The sequence below is a fragment of the Tiliqua scincoides genome, chromosome 4 (genome assembly GCF_035046505.1).
Source record: "Tiliqua scincoides isolate rTilSci1 chromosome 4, rTilSci1.hap2, whole genome shotgun sequence".
In the NCBI taxonomy this organism is placed as follows: Eukaryota; Metazoa; Chordata; class Lepidosauria; order Squamata; family Scincidae; genus Tiliqua; species Tiliqua scincoides.
The window spans coordinates 28,503,028-28,524,973 of NC_089824.1; the positions used below are offsets into that span (position 1 = coordinate 28,503,028).

The following is a 21,946-nucleotide window of genomic DNA, read 5'->3' on the forward strand; positions in this document are numbered from 1 at the left end:
TCGTGCCCGAAGAGGGACTGCCATTTTGTGGTCGGGGGGCGCTCTCCGTGCGCGAGGGGGAGGGGAGCAGCCGCCGCCTGCTGGAGGGGCGCGCGGCCCACCCGCCCCGGAGCGCCGCGGAGGACGGTGGCGGCCGAGAGGGGACGGAGCCCCCTCGCTCGCCGGCCCTGGTTGGTAGCGCGGCCTTGGAGGGGGGCTGGCCCGGCGTGGAGGCCTCTCTCCCCGGGGCGGGAGTCGGGGAGCGCGGTCGGTGCCGCGGGGGAGGCGGCGCCGTCACCAAAGCCGTGCCCTGGGGGGAGAGGCGTGTGCGAGGCGCGTCCGTCTGAGTCTTCGGTCTGGTCCGCAGGTGGCAAAGCAGCGGGGGCTGCCAGGCGCGAGAGAGGACTCCTCTGTGCTCCTTTTCCCCCAGTGTGTCGTTAACCTGTGGAACAACTTGTCACAGGATGTGCTGATGGCTTCTGTGTGTGCTGTATGCTCTGCAGGTAGAAAAAGCAGGGCAGGCTGCCAGGTGCGAGGGAGAGCACCAGGATGCAGATCTTTTGTGGTCTTCTGTGCTTACTCCCTTCTTTAGCCAGCGTGTCCTAACCTGTGGCACTCCTTGCCGCAGGATGTGGTGATGGTACCTGGCCTGGGTGCCTTGCAAAGGAGTTTGGATAGAGTTCTGGAGGAAAAGTCCATCACAGGTTTCAAGCCATGCTGGGTCTGTGCAGCCTCCTGGGTTTAGAAGTGGGCTACCTTAGAACACCAGGTGCGACGAGGGAGTGGCACAAGGATGCAGGGGTCTTGTGTGCTCCCTTCTTTACCTAGCGTGTAATTAACCTGTGGAACTCCTTGCTGCAGCATGTAGTGGCGGCATCTCTCCCAGATGCTTTTAAAAGGGGATTGGACAGATTTTGGTGGAAAGTCCATCACAGGTTACAAACCGTGACGGGTATTTGCAACCTCCTGGTTTTAGAAGTCGGCCACCTCAGGTGCGAGGGAGCGGCATCGGGATGGAGGTCTGTTGGTCTTGTGTGCTCCCTGAGGCATCTGGTGGACCATTGTGAGATACAGGAAGCTGGACTGGATGGGCCTTGGGCTCGATCCAGTGGGACTCTTTCTATGTTCCAGGCTTTCCTGGTTAAGGGGCATGTTCAAGAAGTGCGTCAAAAATTCTTTTATTTCCCCCTATCGATTTGGTGTATTGGCGAATGGAAACATCTCGGAACACAAGTGATCTCTTGAAGCTGCTACTCCAGGGAAACATATTGGACAGCACCAAACTGGCACAAATGGTCAAAAAAATAACCACTCAGGACTAAGCAAATGCAACTTTGCTCAGAACCTGTTTTATAAACAAGAGTTTGCCTGTTCTTGGCTACCTTGCAAATGTTGTTTGGAGTTCTGATGCCTCGCAGCCAGCATTCATGTGGAAATACAGTGCTGGTTGTTCCTGTAGAAATTTCTCATGAGGGCATGTTTTCTGTCCTCTTCGCATTCTCTATTTGTATCAGAGTACATTATGTACTGTCTTCATGCCAAGCTCATGTTCACTGAAGTTGTGCCAACGTACCCAGGAATTCTGCTACGCGCTGCTTTCTAGAGGGGAATTGGATCCCTCTTGGTGGACGGAAGGACCATGAGAAAAAGGCATTGCAACAATAATATTAACATAACTTTCCTTATGAGAATGACATATGGCTAAAATGTGTGTCAAATGTTTTTGAACCGGAAACAGCCATTTTGTGGGCGAACCACTTCTTGCGTTCCAACACTGTCACTTCAGCAGAGCAACTCTGGAAGTTTTATTTGGCTGCACAGATCTCATATAAACAGCCTAGTTAGATTTTGAAGGCTGTATCGCTCATTAGATGTTTTGTTACTTTGTCAGCTTTTGTAACTCGTATAGATCTAATAGGTCTTGCTTGTAACTAGGAGTTGCTTCTAAGGTAATCAGTTTTGCCTTTCATTGAAGCCCAAATGTTCTTGTCACATGATTGGGGTCTGTGTGCTTAGTTTTCAGTTATAACTAGTAGCTGTGCTGAAATCACAGTTAGGGTTTCAGCACTGTGTCCCCTGATCTGGAATCCCTGCCCTACTTATTGCCTTTTTTTAAAGGAAAATAACTTCTATTAAAGCCTGTTACTGTGTTTTGTGGCACTCTGCTGAGGCCTATTTTTGATAGGATAGGAAATAACCCCCTAAACCTTGAGTTAAAAGTTCTCCACAAAATTTTTGCAGCTTGTACGCTGTGCCAAAGATCAGCCCTGGAATTGACTTTTGTACACGGTCACTGTTAGAGTTTGGAGAAATAATTTTCTTAACGTTTGCACAATGTGTGTCTAAAAGGTTTCAGAATGACTGAAAGATCTACAGGGCACTGAAGAAATTTGTAGGATCATCATTGAGAAAGGTGTGGAATACACAGTACAAGATGCATAAAAAGTATGGAATATATTGCCAGAATAGTATTTTCCTGAAAGAATTGATACAGAGATCTACTTCATTGGCTTCTTGGACACTAGTTTTCGCTAATGCTGCGAAATAAGGAAAATATGATTTTCCTGTGTAAGAATATGAAGTTGTCTTTCTAAAAAAAATTATTCTGAAATGAAATGGATTGATACTGCTGGTTGAAAAAGGGGATCAGGCAATGTTTACCCTAGCATATCCCAACAGTACTTTTATAGTGTCTGTACACAGTATACCAGTGGTTCTCAGACTTTTAGCACAGGGATCCACTTTTAAGAATGAGAATCTGTCAGGACCCACTGGAAGTGATGTCATGACCAGAAGTGGCATAATCAAGCAGGAATATTTTTAACAATCCTAAGCTGCAATCCTACCTGCATTTATCCAGGAGTAAGTTCCGTTTACTATCATTGTTAAAAGCACATACATAGTAGTCTGTTAAAAGTACAGAGCCATAACATTTCCCCAGTTGCAGTTACTATGGAAGCATCAAGTCTAATATATTAAAAGTAAAATAATTGAAATGAATGGGGACCCACCTGAAATTGGCTCATGACCCACCTAGTGGGTCCTGATCCACAGTTTGAGAAACACCGCCGTAGGTGGTATATACAGCAGGGATGTGCTCAAAGCACTGAGCCCGACTCGCGAGTTGATTTTATGATTCAGTGACCCAATGATTCGACTTGCAATTCATAACATGCACCTGTCATGGCTCTCAAAAAATTTTAAGTCATGAATCTCCTTTAGCCCTTCCCAAAAAACTTAAACCTTCGTCCTGCCCTCAACCCCTCCAGCCCTCACTTCCTGGAACCTACCTACCTTTCCAATACATCTGCTGTTACCATTGGTCTGAAGACCGGCTTTCGGATTGCAAGTGAAATCTTTGGTGCAATGCAGAAGTGGCTGAAAAAAGTAAGCAAAAGAGCACACACACACACATGCAAGAGTTCGACTTGAGTCATTTTGAGTCCCAACTCTTAATTAGAATCAGTGGCTTAGAGCCACAAGTAGAGTCGGGGTCAGTGACATCCCCAACTTGAGTCGAGTTGCTGAAAACAGCATTTTTGTGTGAGTTGAGTCAGCCTGACTTGAGTACTGAGTTGAGTACTTGTATAGCGCAGTCCTAAGCTGCCTGGTGTGCAGGGCTGCAGTGGCACTGAAAACGACTGTCGCTGCACCCAGCACGCCCCAGGCAGCCAGCGCTGCCTGCTCGAGAGAAGGGGACTTTTGTCCCCTTCCCCCAGGTAAGGCAAGTAAACCTGCAATGGGGCTACTCAATTCTATGGTGACTCAAGGGTCGGTACAGAATTTAGAGCCTCTGTGTTGGGCGAATGGCCCCACATGTAGGTTCAGAATCTGATGGAGCTCACCCGTCCCCACTCTGCTGGCACGCCTCCTCCCTCTGCCTCTCTCCGGACTGCTTCCCCCCACACCTATGCTTCTGCTACCTGGTGGTCTGCATGACCGCCAAGCGGTGGAGCTCCAGTGCTTCACTGGCTTTATGGCCCACAAATGTGCCTTATGGCAGCAGCAGTGTACACCAGCGGTAGGCCATGATTTTTAGGATTGAGGAAAATTGTGCTGTATATTTGCAATTGAAAAAGACTAGGAGCAATTTCTTTTCTTAAGTGAAATTTGAAAAAAAAGTTTGTTCCATATACATAAGCACATTTTGTACTGTCAATTCTGCATCTTTTCCATGATGATATCACATATAATATATTATGGATCTCTTCTAGTAACTGAAACCTCTGAGACCCAAACTGAAAAGTGTGAAATGAATGTCCCCGAACTCTTGCAGTGACCATGTACAAAATTTAAGGGCTATGCCTTCAAATATCTTTCTGCAAAAACTTGCAGGAAATTTTGGGAAGACCTTTTACCAGAGTCTTAGGTGCGGGATTGGAAAGAAAAAAAGAGCAGATGTTATAATCTAGGGTTAGTAAGAAACTAATTTTCAAAGTGGTTTTTTTGTGCGTTTGGTTTGGTTTGAATCTTTGGTTTCAAAGCGGGTTTTTTTGTTTGCCTTGTGGTTTATTTTTTCCTTGCCTTGGGAAACAGCTTAGAACAGTGGTGTGAGAAGGACTCTCTTCTCTTATGGCTCATTTGCTGAGGTTATGATGATATCGGGGAAAAATTTCTGACAGTAAGGGCAGTACAGAAGTGGACTCTCCCTCACTGGAGATCTGCAAGCAGAGGCTCAACAAGCACCTTTTGGAGATGCTCTAGGAGGATTCCTTGATACAGGCAGGGGGTTGGACTAGATGACCTACTAGGTACCTTTCCACTCTGTTTCTATGATTATCATTATTATTAATCCGCTTTAATTGATTGTAAGCCACTTTGAGCACTTCCTGTTGGGAGGGGAAAGGTGGTATAAAAGTATTTTAAATCAAAATAAGTAGTCATGCAGAGGAGGGAGAAACAAATAAAATCCTCCCACAGCAGTTCAGGTCGGGCTTTGCTTGGCTGCTGTTTACTTTTCAAAAAGGAAGCATGCAAGCCCCAGTTTCATACTGTCTAGTTTGGGCTACAGCTTGGACTCCAGATGCAACTAAAAACTCACCTTGCAGTAGGCTCTAGAGTCTAGGCGATTGTTAGTTCTCCTATCCTGTATGTGGCAATTCTTTTACCCCATGGCTTTTGTGGAAAATTTGAGATCCTCAGGAACGTTTTGAAAATCTTCCTTGCACTGTGGTGTTGTACTGGGTTCTGCATAAAGAGTTGCAAAGCTGTTGGATTGAGCGTTTTGTGCACTGAAGTTATCTTTTAAGATTATTGGAATGCACAATTGATTGCAGTAGGATATAGATAGGAACTGATTGAACAAGTGGATCAGATTGAAAGTCTTTTTGAGAACAGTTGCAGTTTCCAGGATGGTTCTAGGCACTTCATAGAATTCAAGTGTTTTAAGTTTCAGTCTTTGACTTTTTAGACACTTGCCTCAGTTACAGAAGACTTGAGCTCTACTTTTTCGTCAGTGGAACATTTTAAGTTTAAATATGTTGCTTTTTACCACTAAAGAATAGATTGTTTTGCAGCTAAATATGCAATTTTGTGCAGACTTAGCTCCATAGTACTCTGTGGAATTAACTTCTGGATAAATGTGCCTGGGATTGGGTTGCATGGTTTTCAGTTGTTTTGCCTTAATTTTTTTTTTAGAGCTTGTGAAATAAACGATTTGGTAATTGTAATTCGTATTTGGGGCTGTGGTCTGTACATTAGGTACACTTGACTTTTGTGATGTAGTCATGTTCTGGATGTTGGAGAGGTTAATGTATACTGGATTAAAAAAAAATCTGTGGAGGAATGACAATCATTTACAGGAAAATTGGAATGAGCATGATCTATATATTTCCGGAATTTCTGCGTTCTGGATTTTTTTTTTTTATATTATCATCTTTGTGGTGCAGAGTTCAGTTGCTGGTGAACGTATTCCCACTTTCTTTGGATGCAAAAGGATTTCAGAAGAAGTGGACATCTTTGTCTTTGTGCGGCCTTCATCGTTCAGGGACTCCAGAAACCGGGGTTTTCAGCATTTTCAATTCCGTGGGGTCTATTGAAGACTAATCTCACCTTTCTTGCATTGCTTGATGATATTGGCTTTAATATTTGGATGTTATTACATCCTCCTAAAAGGAACACATGAGTCATGTGTCCTCATGGTTGATGATGTTATTTTCTTAATATTCCTGGCATGAAGATAGAAGGAAATATTAAGCAACCAATTTTGATTTCTTTAATACGTTGTTAACAGTAATGCAATTGGCCATTAATTATGTTTCGTTTTCTTTCCACAGTTAAATTGATTTCACAGGCATTATCACGCTTTCCAGGCAAAAACAGGTAAGCTTCTAAGCTTATTGTTTCTGAGTATTGTCCAAAACAATGGCCTTTTCTCACTGTCTGGAAAAGAAGATATGCAGATGATCCAGTTGATTCCACCCTAATAACACGCAAAGACTCAGCCATGTGAAAAAAACTGTGGTGTTAAAGGATGAATGAACTTACTTCATTATGAAGTAGGCTTGGTCGAGCATGATGTCTGAAAACATAATAGACGAAGGTGACAGGTGCTGTAAAGTGGTAAACCATCTTTGGTTGCTAATCTTTCTAGACTTTTGATATCGAGTAGCAAGAACTTGGGACCAAAGTTGCCCTGTTTTAATTTCCACACAGAATTTATGATACGGTATACACATATACTGTGTATATTGTGAAAGTTTCATATAGGGAGTAGGAAGAGTGACGTTTAAACTGTTGACGGTGCTGCTTTTTTTGATTGGAAATAATGGAACTTGGCAAAACTTCACATTGAACAGTTTAGTATTCTTATATTTTAGATTAAAGCTTCTTGTGATTCTGAACTGAGAAGTTTTTTTGAATTTGAATACCTTGATCAAGGCAGGGCTGTTTGTGTTTAAATGGTATAGCTTGAGGTATAGCTTGAGGTATAGCATTTTTTTACAGTGTAAGGGCTTGCCATCATGTATACCTTTTTCTCCACAGGTGATTATTGCTGTGGGTTGAGCTCAGAATGGCTGTAGTCATCCGTTTACAGGGACTTCCTGTTGTTGCGGGGTCTGCAGATATTCGCCGTTTCTTCTCAGGATTGAATATTCCTGATGGAGGTGTACATATCATTGGAGGAGAAAGTGGGGAAGCTTTTATTATATTTGCAACAGATGAAGATGCAAGACAAGCAATGAGCTGTTCAGGAGGATTTATCAAGGATTCATCTGTTAAGCTCTTTCTCAGCAGCAAGACAGAAATGCAACATATAATAGAAATTAGTAGGAAAAGATTTGATCGTGATGGAAGAGAAACAATACCTGGATCTAGACGGACAGGTTCTAACTCAGGAGGATCTGGAGTTGGGAACCTTTCAAATTTAGTGGCAGCTATTAAAAAAGGAATAAGTAAATCTAACTATGGTTCTTTGGATGCCTTGGAGGACAAATTTCATTCAAGTGGCTCACAAAACAGTGACACAGATCTTGCAGAATCAAATTATGAGAAGTCCAGGCAAGAGTCAGATAATTTGTATCTATTTGTACGTGGTATGCCTTATGCTGCAACAGAAGATGATGTACACACTTTCTTTTCTGGACTACAAGTCGACAGTGTGATCATGTTAAAAAGTGAAGACGGTCAACAGAATGGAGATGGAATGGTAAAATTTGCTACATCAAGTGATGCCATGAAAGGGCGGCAGCGTAATCGGGAATATATGGGTTCAAGATTTATAGAAGTGTATCCTTCTAATGAAGTTCAATGGATTAAATATGGTGGAAGGGTAGACGAAAAGGTGGACTGTCATTTTGATAACGAGCATGTATCTCATTTAAACAAAGAACGTTATTCTTCAAGCAGAGACCATTCTTCAAGAAGAGACTCAAGCTATTTGTCCTCAAGAAAATACTCCCATTCAAGATCTCCTCCAAGAAGGGTTATGGCACGCTCTCGTTCAAGGTCTCCTCCGAGAAGGGCTATGGCACGCTCCCGTTCAAGTTCTCTGAGAAGGGCTATGGCACGCTCCTGTTCAAGGTCTCCACCGAGGAGGGCTATGGCACGCTCCCGTTCAAGGTCTCCACCGAGGAGGGGTATGGTATGCTCCCGTTCAAGGTCTCCTCCAAGGAGGGCTATGGCACGCTCCCGTTCAAGGTCTTTAAGGAGGGCTATGGCACGCTCCCGTTCAAGGTCTCCACTAAGGAGGGGTATGGCACGCTCCCGTTCAAGGTCTCCTCCAAGGAGGTCTATGGCACACTCCCGTTCACCTCGCTCTGGTTCAAGCCAATCTCATTTGCAACATAACGAGGAGTATTATATACATATTAAAAATCTGCCAGCTGCTGTTGAGAAGAGAGATTTGAGAGTGTTCTTTGGAGAACTGGATATAACTAGCCAACAGGTTATATTCTTGAGATCGCATGAAAATGAAAAAAAGGAGGCATTTGTGATGTTCAGATCTAAGACAGAATATAGGATGGCACAAAACTATCACAAGAATGTTTTGTTTGGTCAATCAGTTTATATTTTTCCCATTTCTAAAAAAATGATGTTAGAAGTACTTGAATCTACTGAAGCCAAAAGATCACCAGAAAGACATCACCACGTAAGAGAAAAATGTAATCGAGATGGATATTCTGGCCCAAAGACATGCGTATATATAAGAAACTTTCCATTTGATGTGACAAATGTTGAGGTGCAGAAGTTCTTTGCAGGATTTAATATTGATGACAGTGATATTCATTTACTTTATGATGACAAAGGAATTGGACTGGGAGAAGCATTGGTCAAATTTAGATCTGAAGACCAAGCCCAGAAAGCTGAAAGTTTAAATCGCCGGCGGTTTTTGGGAACAGAGGTACTACTAAGATGCATTCCTGAGGAACAAATGCAGGAGTTTGGTATTAATGTTTCATCAAACAAGATGCAGGATCACTTCCATGTTTATGACCGAGGTGAACAATTTTGTCCTGTTGGCTCTCAGGGACCAGCCATGCAGGGAAACATAAGGCCTCTATCGTATAATCAACCATCTGAAAATTTCATCTGCTCCCCTGATGGTTATAGAGGACCTCCTCCCTTTGCAGAATTTGGTGGACCAGGAATTTCTGGTGGCTTTCCAGATGGCTGTTTTTTGCCTAACTCTAATTTTACTGGTGGCTCAGATAGCATCACGCTGATCAGGTTAAAGAATATTCCATTTCGGGCTTCCCCAAATGAAATTTTGGATTTCTTTCATGGCTATAAAGTCATACCAGAATCTATTTCTATCCAGCACAATGATTATGGAATGCCTTCTGGTGAAGCAGTACTTGCTCTAGTAAATTATAGTGAGGCTATGGCTGCTATTAATGAACTAAACGATAGACCTTTTGGTCAACGTAAAGCTAAGTTAAGCTTGATGTAGATAAAGGAATGTACAGGAAGCAAAAAATGTACAGTAGCAGTACATGGAAAATTAGATCCACACTTTTGTTGGTGGAAAATTGGGGGAAAATGTAATTATTTGTAAAAAGCAATGCTTGATCTCATGTACAACTTGTTTTGCCGAAGTTTTAGAAGATTTTTTTACAAGCTTAATGTAAAAATGAAAACACGATATTAAATAGCATGTTGTATAGTTCTATTCCTTCCATGGTTGCCTGTGTATTTGCAGTTCATGTAAATGAGCTGTTGAGTGTAATACATCTGCAACTTCCAAGCTATTAGTAAGCCAAGGTTCTAAGTTCTCCTTCTTGTATATTACTAACAAATTTACCCATAAATTCTTGCATTTTTACCCTTTGTTTAGGGGCAACTTGAATAGTTTTCTTAATGTCAGTTTACCATTTCTTTTAAAATAAATGTACATAAACAGAAAGATGTTGATGGTTTTTTGTGAATTCCTGATTTACATGTAATGCCTGTTGACACCAACAACAGTCCAGCATATTGGTTATAGGAAAACTGTCTACAGAGCGTACAGATTATACATTTGAGAGAAAATACGTTGATTTTATTGGATAGCATAAAAAGGACTTTTTTAAACCTGATGATTGGGTTTGTCTGTGGAATTTAAAGGAACTGGTGTTGCCAATAATTAGAGGTGTTTGTTTCTGTTGAGTAAGATAGGATTACATTCTAAGTCTTACTGAACACATTGGGCTTACTTCTGAATAAAATAGATAATACTGTTTTCAAACACCTCTACCAGTAACCCAAATAAGGGTTAAAAATGACAAGGTCAGTACGTTGTGCATGATAGTCACCTTCCTTGAAGTTACAGGGCTCTGTCTAGCCAGTGCCTTTGACTGTGACTGTCTAGAAACCCCACTTGTACCACTTTCAGTTCTGCAAGGGGCAGATCATAATCATACATAATCAATAAATTAGCAGTGTTAGTGGCTTGTGTTCAAAAGGGCCAAGAAACATGCTTTCCTGACTAAGTTTTCCAAACTTTACAATACCAGCGGCTGAGAGTGCTCAATACTAAAACAAATTAACACCCTGTTTTTGAAGCTCAAGAAAGAAGAAACAGTTCAGAGGGTGCAGGAAGGACCTTTGGAGTTGTGAGTATAAGGAAGAAAGAGCTATTGGAATGGGACTGCAAGTGACTTGGAGTGCATGCAAGGCCTATGTCATAAGGGGAATTTTCTTCCCAGAAAGTTTAGCTACCAAGATCTTGGTTAACATCCTGTTGTTTTTAAAGAAATTGAAAGCTATACCATTCCCTCTCACCATGTACAATGCTATCTTCTGTGCTATTTTTAAATGTAATTTTAGTACCTTTTACTCTTTACAATAGTGGTTCTCAAACTGGTGGTTTGCAACCCACCAGTTCGTGTTACATTTTCCCTGTCGCTTTAAGGGGTGGGGGAAGAGGAGAGAAAGGAAGCAATCCCAGGTTTGCATCCCTAAGGAGGATGGGGGGGGTGCTTTCACTTGGACTCAGTGAGGGCTGCTGGAGGTGTAGGGAGCCCAGCACAGCCCTCTGCAGGGCTCCAAGGCTTGGAATCTTGAAATGGAGCTATTGCAAAGCACTTCCTGTTCTCAGGAGGTGCATTGCGATAGCTCCGTTTCAAGATTCCAAGCCTCAGGGAGGCTCACATTTTGCACAGGGAAATCCTGCTGTCTTCCTTCCTCTCCTAATCAGACTACGCCTTCACATAGTTTCTGAAATGAATGATGACTCCCCACAGAGCCATTTGTATTTATTTTATGCAGCCATGAAATAACTTGAAAGGGATGGGGGATGATACCACCTACATCTTTGGTGGTTGCTTCAGGAAGTAGATTTAATGTAGCCAATTTTATTTTTCTCCTGCTTTATTACAGTATGATTCCAATAACGAACAGCCTACATGTGAAGTTTCCAGAGTATAATATACAGAATTCATGAATTTGTGATACTGAAATCTTACTTTGCCCATTTGCTTTTTTCACGGCCAACAAACTAAAGACTACTTATATCCCCCCACTCATATACTAGTAATATGCCAGCAGAGTGTTGTATATCCAGCTAATTTAACAGAGAATAGATGTTATGTGTAAAGGCATGTTTTGGCCAGCCACTCACGAGACAAAGCCATGCACAGGATGTGATCTCAAGAGTCTGACTTAGCAAGGCAGTGAGCCGACTGCTTGTACACTAGAAGGCCCCTTCCCCAGCTCTTCCTCTAACCAGTGAGAGGGTGAAAAAGCCTCCTCCCCCCTTTGCAGTTGCTACAGTTTAATTATCTCTGCTGCTTCCTTTTCTTTGGTCATAGCTGTAGCTGCTGCTGGCTCTTCCTGCTCCTGAAGCTGCTCTCTGAAAGGTAGACAGTAAGACAGATAGGGATGTCTACCGCTCTTCATCCTGTTTCTGTTCCTTTCCTCCAGGGCCAGGATTCCGGCATCTCCCCCACTGGTACAGGCAAGCCATAGCTGTTTGCACCACTGAAGCTCTCAGTTTCTCTCGTAACCTGTCTAATCTTCCTTCTTTTCTCCTCAACATGTGCCCTTAAACTACTACTTTCCTTGAACAGGTGGGAGTTCATGGGAAATTTGACGGTGTTTGAAAATATTGCAAGCGTAATTTAGGCTTCAGTATGTATTAAACAAGTGCATTATTCCAAAAACATCGATGACAAATTCTAAACAAGAGGTACCTGTTTTTCTCCACCTGCGGAAGAAGTCCTTTCCTAGATTGAAGCCATCATGGAGATGGTTGTATGAAAAACTTCTGAATTAAATTTGTTCCTTCTACATCCCAGTATAGCACTATGCAGGTGAAAAGAAAGGGGAAACATTTCTTTGTGGTAGTTGCTATTTCCTTACAGTAGAGGAGGGTATCTTTGAATGGGTAGTATTTCCCACTTGCTCTAGTCGGCAGGAACAAAACAGATTTACCAGTATCCTCCTCTGGGAAGAAGCCCCTTCCTGTTCCAGACCTGTCTTGCTCTGAAGCACAGGGCTTATGTCAGTGGTTTTATTTTTAATTTTTTTATTTATCACATTTTTATACCACCCTTCCTCCAAAGAGCTCAGGGCGGTGTACATGGCTGCTCCCTTTTTTCCTCACAACAACCCTGTGAAGTAGGTGAGGCTGAGAGAAAGTGACTGGCCCAAGGTCACCCAGGGCGCTTCATGGCTGAGGGGGGATTTGAACCTGGATATTCCAGGTCTGAGTCTACCTCCCAAACCACTACACCACCCTGGCTCTCGTGACACCCCAGCCTGAAGGCCCTGGCCTCTGCCCCCTTAAGGGGCAGGGGTAGGGAGGAGGCTCAGGGGGTTGCAGGGACTGGGATGCACTCACCAGTCCCTGCAGTAGCTGTCCTGGGGGGCAGGGAGCCCTACCCGGTTCCCCAGGCTTCTAAAAGTGAAAGCGGAGCAATCGCGCTCCACTTCTGGTTTTATGGAGGTGGGGCGCGATCGCTCTGCTTTCACTTTTGAAGACATAGGGAGCCCTGCAGGCACTCACGCAGGGCTCCCTGCACCCCAGGACGGCTGCTGCAGGGACTGGTGAGTGCATCCCAGTCCTTGCAGCCCCCTGAGCGATGTGATCCTGTGTTGCTGCCTCCCCCCCCTCCACCTCCACCAAGACTGATTGCGGTTCAAACTCTCCCTGAGAGTTTGAATACCGCTGGCTTATATATATCATTTGAATGGTTTTAAAGCAAGGGGCTGCTATTTGGGTTAAAAGCTTTTGCTTTACCTTCAGCCTACAGTATTAGAATGGTTTTATCAGATTTAAGATTTGTTTTGTCACTAGTCTGGAAAAGTACTACTGAGACAAAGTGCTCTCTTACAAAACTAATGTGAAAATGTATTTCTAAGTTGTTTTAGTAATTGCATAATGAAGGTATAAAAGTAAAGGATGAATACAGCTATCAGGCAGAAAGACAGGTTTTAATAATACTGACAATACAAAACTAATGTAGATATATTGATATGAAAAATTCAAGGAAATACATTATCCCATATGTCAGCTGTCTTCACAGTTGTGACTGCATCTGAATTACAGGGAAAAATAAAATATAAGTCTATTCTAGAAGTGCTGTAATTCTGAAGGCACTTTCACTTATAATACTGAAGCTGCATGAAGAGATGACTTCTATCTAATCTTCAGCTAATTTCACTGTGTATGTTGCAAATAAAGTGTGTTGCAGATTTAACTAATTTAAGGATTTGGGGGCATAAGTTTGAAAAGTCCTCAGTTATGAGAACAGTCAGAAGCACCTGCATGCTAGTCCTTTAGCATAACAGAAACGGGACATGTCAGCAGATCAGAAGCTAAGAATGACTGGTGGCCAATAAAACGTACTTTTTAGGGCTCTACACTGTTGTGTACAGAGCAAAGCAAGGTGAGGTATTTTCACTAGGTGCTAAAATTGTTTTCATCTGTATAGATCTGAGAGACTAAAGATTGTTTAGTTACTAGGATCTGGGGGCTTGTAAGTAAATAGGCAACATTTGGTCCCCTTGTGTTTGCTAGTATCTTTTCTGAGCAGTCAATTTCAATAAAAGAGCATGTCTTCCTAAAAACAATCTGTTCAGTCCAAATAATGACACTTGCTTGAATTCACTCATACAGACTAACTCATTAGCACTTCTTTCATTTTATGACTACTGAAACAATACAGTTCTAGTAGATCTTAAATTTTAAGAGGCCATAGGTAACCTTTTTAATTAAAATTGTCAATTGCTTCTTTACTATAATTTAATGAGTGGTCTTATTAATTTTAATATCAAGCATTAACACCATGAAAATCCTTTTAATTTGAACACTTGTTCTAGCTTCACAAACTTGCTTTCTTGGTGGTTTCAAATTCTTCATCGTCATCCTCATATTCATCCTCCTCCTCTTCTTCCTCCTCTTCCTTTTTTAGCATATTCCTAGAAATCTATCACAGAATATGATGTCAGATTTTTTGGATTTAAAACTTGGAGAAAACAGAACTGGATTTAAGATACCATTGAAAGATGCATTGTCTCCTACTACTCCAACTGCTTTGAGAACAATGCCAAAAATTGCCCTTTTGTGAGTGTGCCATTCAACAGAGATCAAATCTCCAAGTTCTTATGGGGTGGGGATCCTTATAGCTCAGGTATACAAGATACTAAAGACAGCTAGAAATAGTCTACTAGGAATACTCTTAAAAAATGGTTCGTAAAACTGACAAGCTTGAAAATGTATCAAGCTGTATGGAAAGTGAGGTACACATCTGCATTTACTCATGAGTAGGCAAATGTGCCTCAGTTCTTATCAAAGGCCAGGTGAAGGGGAATGTAAGGCCACCAGAATGGTTCTGATTCCATGTCCATGGAGCTCAACAAATGCTCCAGAAGGCAGTTCCGTACAGGAGGGGTGGGCAAACATTTTGGCAAGGAGTGCCACATCATATCTGACACTGTCGGGGGCCAGGGAAAAAATTAATTTACATTTCAAATTTGTTGACAAATTTAGATAAATGAATATATTAGAGACAGAAATTATATGAATGAATGAATTTGACTGAGATTATAATACAGGCATGTAGAGCCACATGAGAACTGTGCACAGTTTACCACACATCTCTTGCAGTGAAAACCTACAGACCAAGCCAGAAACACATGGATACACAAGTTGTTCAGAGGCAATTGAAAGGGGGGGGATTTAAAATAATGCCCAGGGAAACATATAAAACACATGGAGACTGTAAAAGGCCTTGCTCTAACTCAGCCTGCAGCTCTTGTTTGGTGGTCATGACCAGCAGTTGCGAGGCAGTGTGAGCTCCAACTGTGTCCAATGGGCCAGAGGCTCATTGGAGACCAAGGGCTCCCTGCGGGCCAGATAGAGGGTCCCCAAGGGCTGCAAATGGCCCACGGGCCGGGGATTGCCCACTCCTGCCATACACCATAGTAAACAGGATATAAACAGGCCTGAGCAGCTAGTAAGGTGAAACTTTATTTTTGTTTTGTAAAGCTAGGTGGGTCCTGATAGAGCAGGGATTTTCAACCAGTGTGACACGGCCCATTCGTGTGTCATGAATGGTCCATAGTTGTGCTGTGGGAGTTTGTAAGAGGATAATTTATTAGTAGAGCCATTGGGAGATGTCAAGCTGACACCAGCAGTTGCCAATTGTTAAAAGCTGATGGTGTGCCTTGACAATTTAAGGGAAAGCACAACCAACAAAACATTTTTCACTCATCATGAACAGAGATATGAACATAAGCTTGCTTTAAATCAGCAGTTTTCAAACTGTGGGTCCAGGACTTACCAGTGGGTCATGACACAATTTTGTTGGGTCGTGAAACTGACAGGACAGATTAGGCTATGTGCATCAAGGACTAAACAAGCTGCTATGGGGGGGGGGGGGAGAAGAAGAGCACTGCTGCCTAATCACAATTATAGCCATACCCCTTGGCATTTATAAGTCAGACAGTGACCTCTTCAAAGTTTTGGGAGCTACTGCTTTGAACTACTGTAATTTATCCTGAGCCCCTGAGATGAAGCAAGCTAGACATTAATCTAGAACAGTGATTTTCAACCTTTTTCATCTCAGGGCACACTGGTAAGGCATTAAAATAGTCAAGGCACACCATCTGTTTTTTGACAATTGACAAGGCACACTGTACTGCCAGTGGGGGACTTGCATCCCCCAATGGTCCTATTGATGTAAGTATTATCCTCTCCCAAATTCCCGTGGCACACCTGGGGACCATTCGCAGCATACCAGGGTGCCACGGCACAGTGGTTGAAAGTGGCTGATCTAGAATTTTGAAATACAAATTGATTTTTAGCAGTGGTAGAAAAGGAATGAAAAACATCTGATTTTTAAAACATCTGCTAGAATTCAGCTAAGGATCACATGCATGATTTCTAACCTACCTGATGTATTCCAGTGCAAGATTTGGATGAACCAGTTCTCTGGAGGGGAGACTTTGAATTTGCACGGACAATATCCAAACGCGACTGATGGTCTGGTGGATAAAGTGAGCTCCGAAACACCTGTTAATAAAAGTTGATGTTCAGGATAAACACTAGACCTGTGCTTTTTAAACATTCACTTTTTCTATATCAATTTCCCAAGGAACCCAGGCACATCTGCCATAGAATCTTGTTATGTTGCAAAGGATTCTGGTGCATGCTCGATTCTATATGGGGCACCACCCAGGCTTTTTATAATTCACTTGAGTGAAGCCTAGAACATACCCAGCATTTTCCTTCAGCTGCATATTGTAAGGAATGATCAGTGATATAGGACAACCTAGCCTTTATTGATCTTCTAACTGAGAATAGTCTTTATGAAATGCCTGAAGAACTTGGTGCTGTACAAGAGTAGAAACCTTGGTACTGTATTCCTTGAAGCATACATTGAAACCCTGACCCAGAATTAATTGATTTGCAATCCAGTTATATTTTGATCTAAGAGAGACCTAATTTCATTGAGAATGGTCAATTAAAACTAGCATAAATCCTAGAAGTTCTGTTTAACAAGATGTGAGGTGGTGGTGAACTGTGTTGTAAAGACTTACAGGCATCTATCACAAGTGAAGCAGTACAGACTTGGAGCCAGGCCAGCCATAAGGCAAGGTAAGATCAGCAGCATCATGACAGAAGAATACAGGTAGCACCCTGCACCAATCAACTGCCTCACCTAGTTCCCATTTGTCCCTTCACCTCTGCCTCTTCTCTATGCAATGTTATTGTTTTTAACAGTGCTGCAGAACAGGGAATCCCACTTCCGCTTCTCTAGGCTTATTTGTTCTGTCCTGCTCTGTTGTGTTATTTTAAAACAGAGCAGAGTGAGAACGAAACAACAAAAAAGGTGGAGGAAATAGGTAGCAGATGCAATACTGATTTCTATCCAGGAAGACTACTGCTACTCCCTTTCTAGCCTCCTTTCCACATGCAGGGAAGGGGTGTGCTAAGATGACTGTTGCAGTTGTCACTATCATCTTGCCCTTGCTTATGGAGGAGGAGGCAGCTGGACTAATGTAGCTGCTGCTGTCGCCTCTCCACCTCTCCTCTTAAACTGGACAGAAGCAGTAGCGGGGGTGTGTGTGTGTGCAGCAATTCAGGAAGCATTTCCCTTGTGTCATGATAACTGATAATACACAAATCATGTCTGTAGATGCAATGAGAAGCAGCTATCATTTTGTGATTTTTAAAGAACTGACATTAATTTACAGCGGTTCCCAACCTTTTTTCACTTGTGTACCCCTTGGCAGCCTTTTTCCATAAATTGTACCCCTCAGATTAGCAAAATGTTTTTAATTTATATAGTTGCTGTTATTCCAAATTTATGTGGCAACTAAATAAATAGCCCAATAATGGGATTAAAAAGCAAAGGAATAATTTTTATAAAACTTGTATATTTTATATGCAACAACTGAGCAGTGTGATCCTTGAACTTGTTTGGAGGCACAGTTTTTTTGAAATCAGGTTCAACTGATGTAAGATAAAGTCTTAAATCTGGAACTGCATTCAGCTTACTACGGTGTTTAGATGTGTCCGGAGAAATTCCTGCTGATTGATCGCTTTCCACGTTATGTTTCCACTTTTTTTACTGTGCCAGTTTTCAACCACAAAACTATATCTGACAATCACGAATTGATGACAAAAAACTAGTAGTTGGTGCGACTTTCGCAGCCTTCCTTCCTGGACACTGATGGCTAGTAATATTTACTTCATGGGCAGCAATAGCTGGTGGTGGCAGCTGGCCTGAGGATTGTAAACAGATGTCCCTCTGGTTTGAGAGAAAGTGATGCGGCTTGAGAGAAGGTGAGAGAAGACTGTTGCCTGCCTTTCTGCCTTGCATTCAACTAGCTAATACCAGCTTCCTGCACTTTTGCAGCCAGCTAGCTGCCTTCCTTTCCGCCTTGCTGGGATAACACTTGGTTGTTAACCAAAACTTAGCAAAAAAAAAAATTAGATTAGAAAAAAAATTGTTAGAAAAAAAATGTGAGGGCAACAGAGAGAGAGGGAAAGAAAGGAGCTTCTGTGAAGAAAACAAGAAGGCCAGCCTATGGGGCGGACACACACCCTCTGGCTATCAGATGAGGAAGCAGGTGCATCTCTTTGACTTCCCCCACCCCTCCCCACATGGCCCCCACCTGCAGCCCCCACATACCTCTCTTAGGGCATTGTGCTGCCGAGAGGACAAGAGATCGCAGCCACTCTCATGCCTCTGAGGTGCAGGGAAGAAGCTACCACTAGAACACAGCAGCACTGCGAAGACTCCAAGGATACAAGCACTTTGCTACAGATGTCACAGTAGCGAAGCTGCCTCCTAGTAAGAGAGAGAGGCATGTGCAATAACATGCAGGACCGCAAAGACACGAGGGCGGCACTCCCACCTTGCATCCTGCTGCTGGACTTAGCTCTGCAGAGATGTCTGCTGGCGGCAACCGCTTCCCTGCACGTGCCTCTTTCTCTTACTAGGAGGCAGCTCTGCTACTGCAATGTCTGCAGTGAGGTGCTTGCATCCTCAGAGACTTTACAATGCTGCTGTGCGCTGGTGGTAGCTGCTTTCCTGCACCCGCTGTCTTCCCCTCCTTCGGTATGGTACTTGGAGAAAGCTTCCCTCACAGGTGGCTCTCCCCGTGAACTGCACTCCCACCACCTTGCACCTGCTGCTGGGCTTAGTTCTGCACCATCCACCAGATCATGTGCAGGGAAGCAGTTGCTGCCAGCAGATAGCAGTATTTTGCAGAGCTAAGTTCAGCAGCGGGGTACAAGGCTGCAATCCTCTCCACACATTCCTGGGAGTAAGCCTCATTGACTATAATTGGACTTACTTCTGAGTAGGCATGCGTAGGATTGGACTCAGAGTTGCTTGTGAGGGAAGCTTTATCCAAGCGCTGGTGGCAACTGCTTCGCTGAACATGGTCTGTTGGATGGTGCAGAGCTAAGCCCAGCCATAGAGTGCAAGGTGGCAGGAGTACGGTTTGTGGGGAGAGCTGCCTGTGCAGGAAGCTTTATCCAAGCGCTGGTGAAGGGGATAAAATGGTGGCCCCTCCAGTGCTTTCCCTTCCCTCTCTGTCTCCTGCTGTCCTGACCTTGTTGAAAAGCCTCCTGAGTCCTTGGACTCCTGAAGAAGCTGCCGTGTTGCACCGTTTTTTGTTCTCCTTTTCTGCCACAAGGCAAGGTCAATCTTGTGCACTTGCCTGTTTCTGCCATTATTGATTTTTTTCCGTGTACCCCTAGAGGTCCTTCTGTGTACCCCTGGAGTTACGAATACCCGAGGTTGGCAACCTGATCTAGGGTACCATGTGAGCCACATAAAACAACATCTCTGGTTAGAGATGTCAGTGTTACGGAGCCGTTGGGGAACAGTGATCATGCTGCAATCCGTTTCGACGTGCACGTCGGGGGAAGAGTACCGGGCAAATCTCACAAAAACCCTTGACTTCCGACGGGCGGACTTCCCTCAAATGAGGAGGATGGTTAGAAGGTTGAAAGGGAAGGTAAAAAGAGTCCGGTCTCTCCAGAGTGCATGGAGGCTGCTTAAAAAAACAGTAATAGAGGCCCAGCAGAGGTGTATACCACAAAGAAAGAAGTGTTCCACTAAATCCAGGAGGGTGCCTGCATGGCTAACGAGCCAAGTTAGAGAGGCCGTAAAGGGCAAGGAAGCTTCCTTCCGTAAATGGAAGTCTTGTCCTAATGAGGAGAATAAAAAGGAACATAAACTGTGGCAAAAGAAATGTAAGAAGGTGATACGGGAGGCCAAGCGAGACTATGAGGAACGCATGGCCAGCAACATTAAGGGGAATAATAAAAGCTTCTTCAAATATGTTAGAAGCAGGAAACCTGCCAGAGAAGCGGTTGGCCCTCTGGATTGTGAGGGAGGGAAAGGGGAGCTAAAAGGAGACTTAGAGATGACAGAGAAATTAAATGAGTTCTTTGCATCTGTCTTCACGGCAGAAGACCTCGGGCAGATACTGCTGCCCAAACGGCCCCTCCTGACCAAGGAATTAAGTCAGATAGAGGTTAAAAGAGATGTTTCAGACCTCATTGATAAATTAAAGATCAATAAGTCACCGGACCCTGATGGCATCCACCCAAGAGTTATTAAGGAATTGAAGAATGAAGTTGCACTTGTCTCTTGACTAAGATATGCAATTTGTCCCTCAAAATGGCCACGGTGCCAGAAGATTGGAGGATAGCAAATGTCACGCTGATCTTTAAAAAGGGAAAGAAGGGGGACCCGGGAAACTATAGGCCGGTCTGCCTAACATCTAGACCAGGTAAGATGGTGGAATACCTCATCAAAGATAGAATCTCAAAACACATAGACAAACAGGCCTTGCTGAGGGAGAATCAGCATGGCTTCTGTAAGGGTAAGTCTTGCCTCACTAACCTTATAGAATTCTTTGAAAAGGTCAACAGGCATGTGGATGCGGGAGAACCCATAGACATTATATATCTGGACTTTCAGAAGGCGTTTGACACGGTTCCTTACCAAAGGCTACTAAAAAAACAGTCAGGGAATTAGAGGACAGGTCCTCTCATGGATTGAGAACTGGTTGAATGCCAGGAAACAGAGAGTGGGTGTCAATGGGCAATTTTCACAATGGAGAGAAGTGAAAAGTGGTGTGTCCCAAGGATCTGTCCTGGGACCGGTGCTCTTCAACCTCTTCATAAATGACCTGGAGACAGGGTTGAGCAGTGAGGTGGCTAAGTTTGCAGACGACACCAAACTTTTCCGAGTGGTGAAGACCAGAAGTGATTGTGAGGAGCTCCAGACGGATCTCTCCAGAATGGCAGAATGGGCAGCAAAATGGCAGATGCGCTTCAATGTCAGTAAGTGTAAGGTCATGCACATTGGGGCAAAAAATCAAAACTTCACAAATAGGCTGATGGGTTCTGAGCTATCTGTGACAGATCAGGAGAGAGATCATGGGGTGGTGGTGGACAGGTCGATGAAAGTGTTGACTCAATGTGCGACGGCAATAAAGAAGGCCAATTCTATGCTTGGGATAATTAGAAAAGGTATTGAGAACAAAACGGCTAATATTACAATGCCTTTGTACAAATCGATTGTAAGGCCACACCTGGAGTATTGTGTCCAGTTCTGTTTGCCGCAGCTCACAAAGGACATAGTGGAAATGGAAAATGTGCAAAAGAAAGCAACTAAGATGATTACGGGACTGCGGCACCTTCCTTATGAAGAAAGACTAGGGCGTTTGGGCTTCTTCAGCCTAGAAAAGAGGCACCTCGGGGGACATGATTGAGACATACAAAATTATGCAAGGGATGGACACAGTGGATAGGGAGATGCTCTTTACACTCTCACATAACATCAGAACCAGGGGGCATCCACTAAAATTGAGTGTTGGGAGAGTTAGAACAGACAAAAGAAAATATTTCTTTACTCAGCGTGTGGTCGGTCTGTGGAACTCCTTGCCACAGGATGTGGTGATGGCGTCTGGCCTGGACGCCTTTAAAAGGAGATTGGACAAGTTTCTAGAGGAAAAATCCATTACGGGTTACAAGCCATGATGTGCATGTACAAGCTCCTGATTGTAGAAATGGGCT

At 43.4% G+C, this 21,946-nt stretch overlaps 2 protein-coding genes across 6 annotated transcripts in view; one reads left to right on the plus strand and one right to left on the minus strand.

Moving 5' to 3' along the window:
* Positions 1 to 17,007, plus strand: LOC136649237 (RNA-binding protein 12B-like). Of its 5 annotated transcripts, XR_010794377.1 has the most exons (6): positions 1 to 170; positions 6,255 to 6,300; positions 10,462 to 10,511; positions 11,821 to 11,966; positions 14,313 to 14,464; positions 16,309 to 17,007. XR_010794377.1 is itself a non-coding variant. In XM_066625706.1 (3 exons), exon 3 carries the CDS (start codon positions 6,992 to 6,994, stop codon positions 9,368 to 9,370), a length of 2,379 nt encoding a protein of 792 aa, XP_066481803.1. In that variant the 5' UTR covers positions 1 to 170; positions 6,255 to 6,300; positions 6,964 to 6,991; the 3' UTR covers positions 9,371 to 10,174. The 5 variants fall into 5 exon arrangements, 1 of the variants encoding a protein (XP_066481803.1); XR_010794375.1 differs by lacking the exon at positions 10,462 to 10,511; XR_010794376.1 differs by lacking the exons at positions 10,462 to 10,511; positions 14,313 to 14,464.
* The window catches only part of CIBAR1 (CBY1 interacting BAR domain containing 1), a 27,551-nt gene continuing 18,918 nt past the window's right edge, over positions 13,314 to 21,946 (minus strand). Inside the window, exons 8-9 of the mRNA XM_066625708.1 lie at positions 16,295 to 16,414; positions 13,314 to 14,327 (exon numbers count right to left, since the gene is read on the minus strand). Coding sequence (XP_066481805.1) covers positions 14,223 to 14,327; positions 16,295 to 16,414 — 225 coding nt within the window. The 3' untranslated portion in view covers positions 13,314 to 14,222. The remainder of the gene's footprint in view (positions 14,328 to 16,294; positions 16,415 to 21,946) is intronic.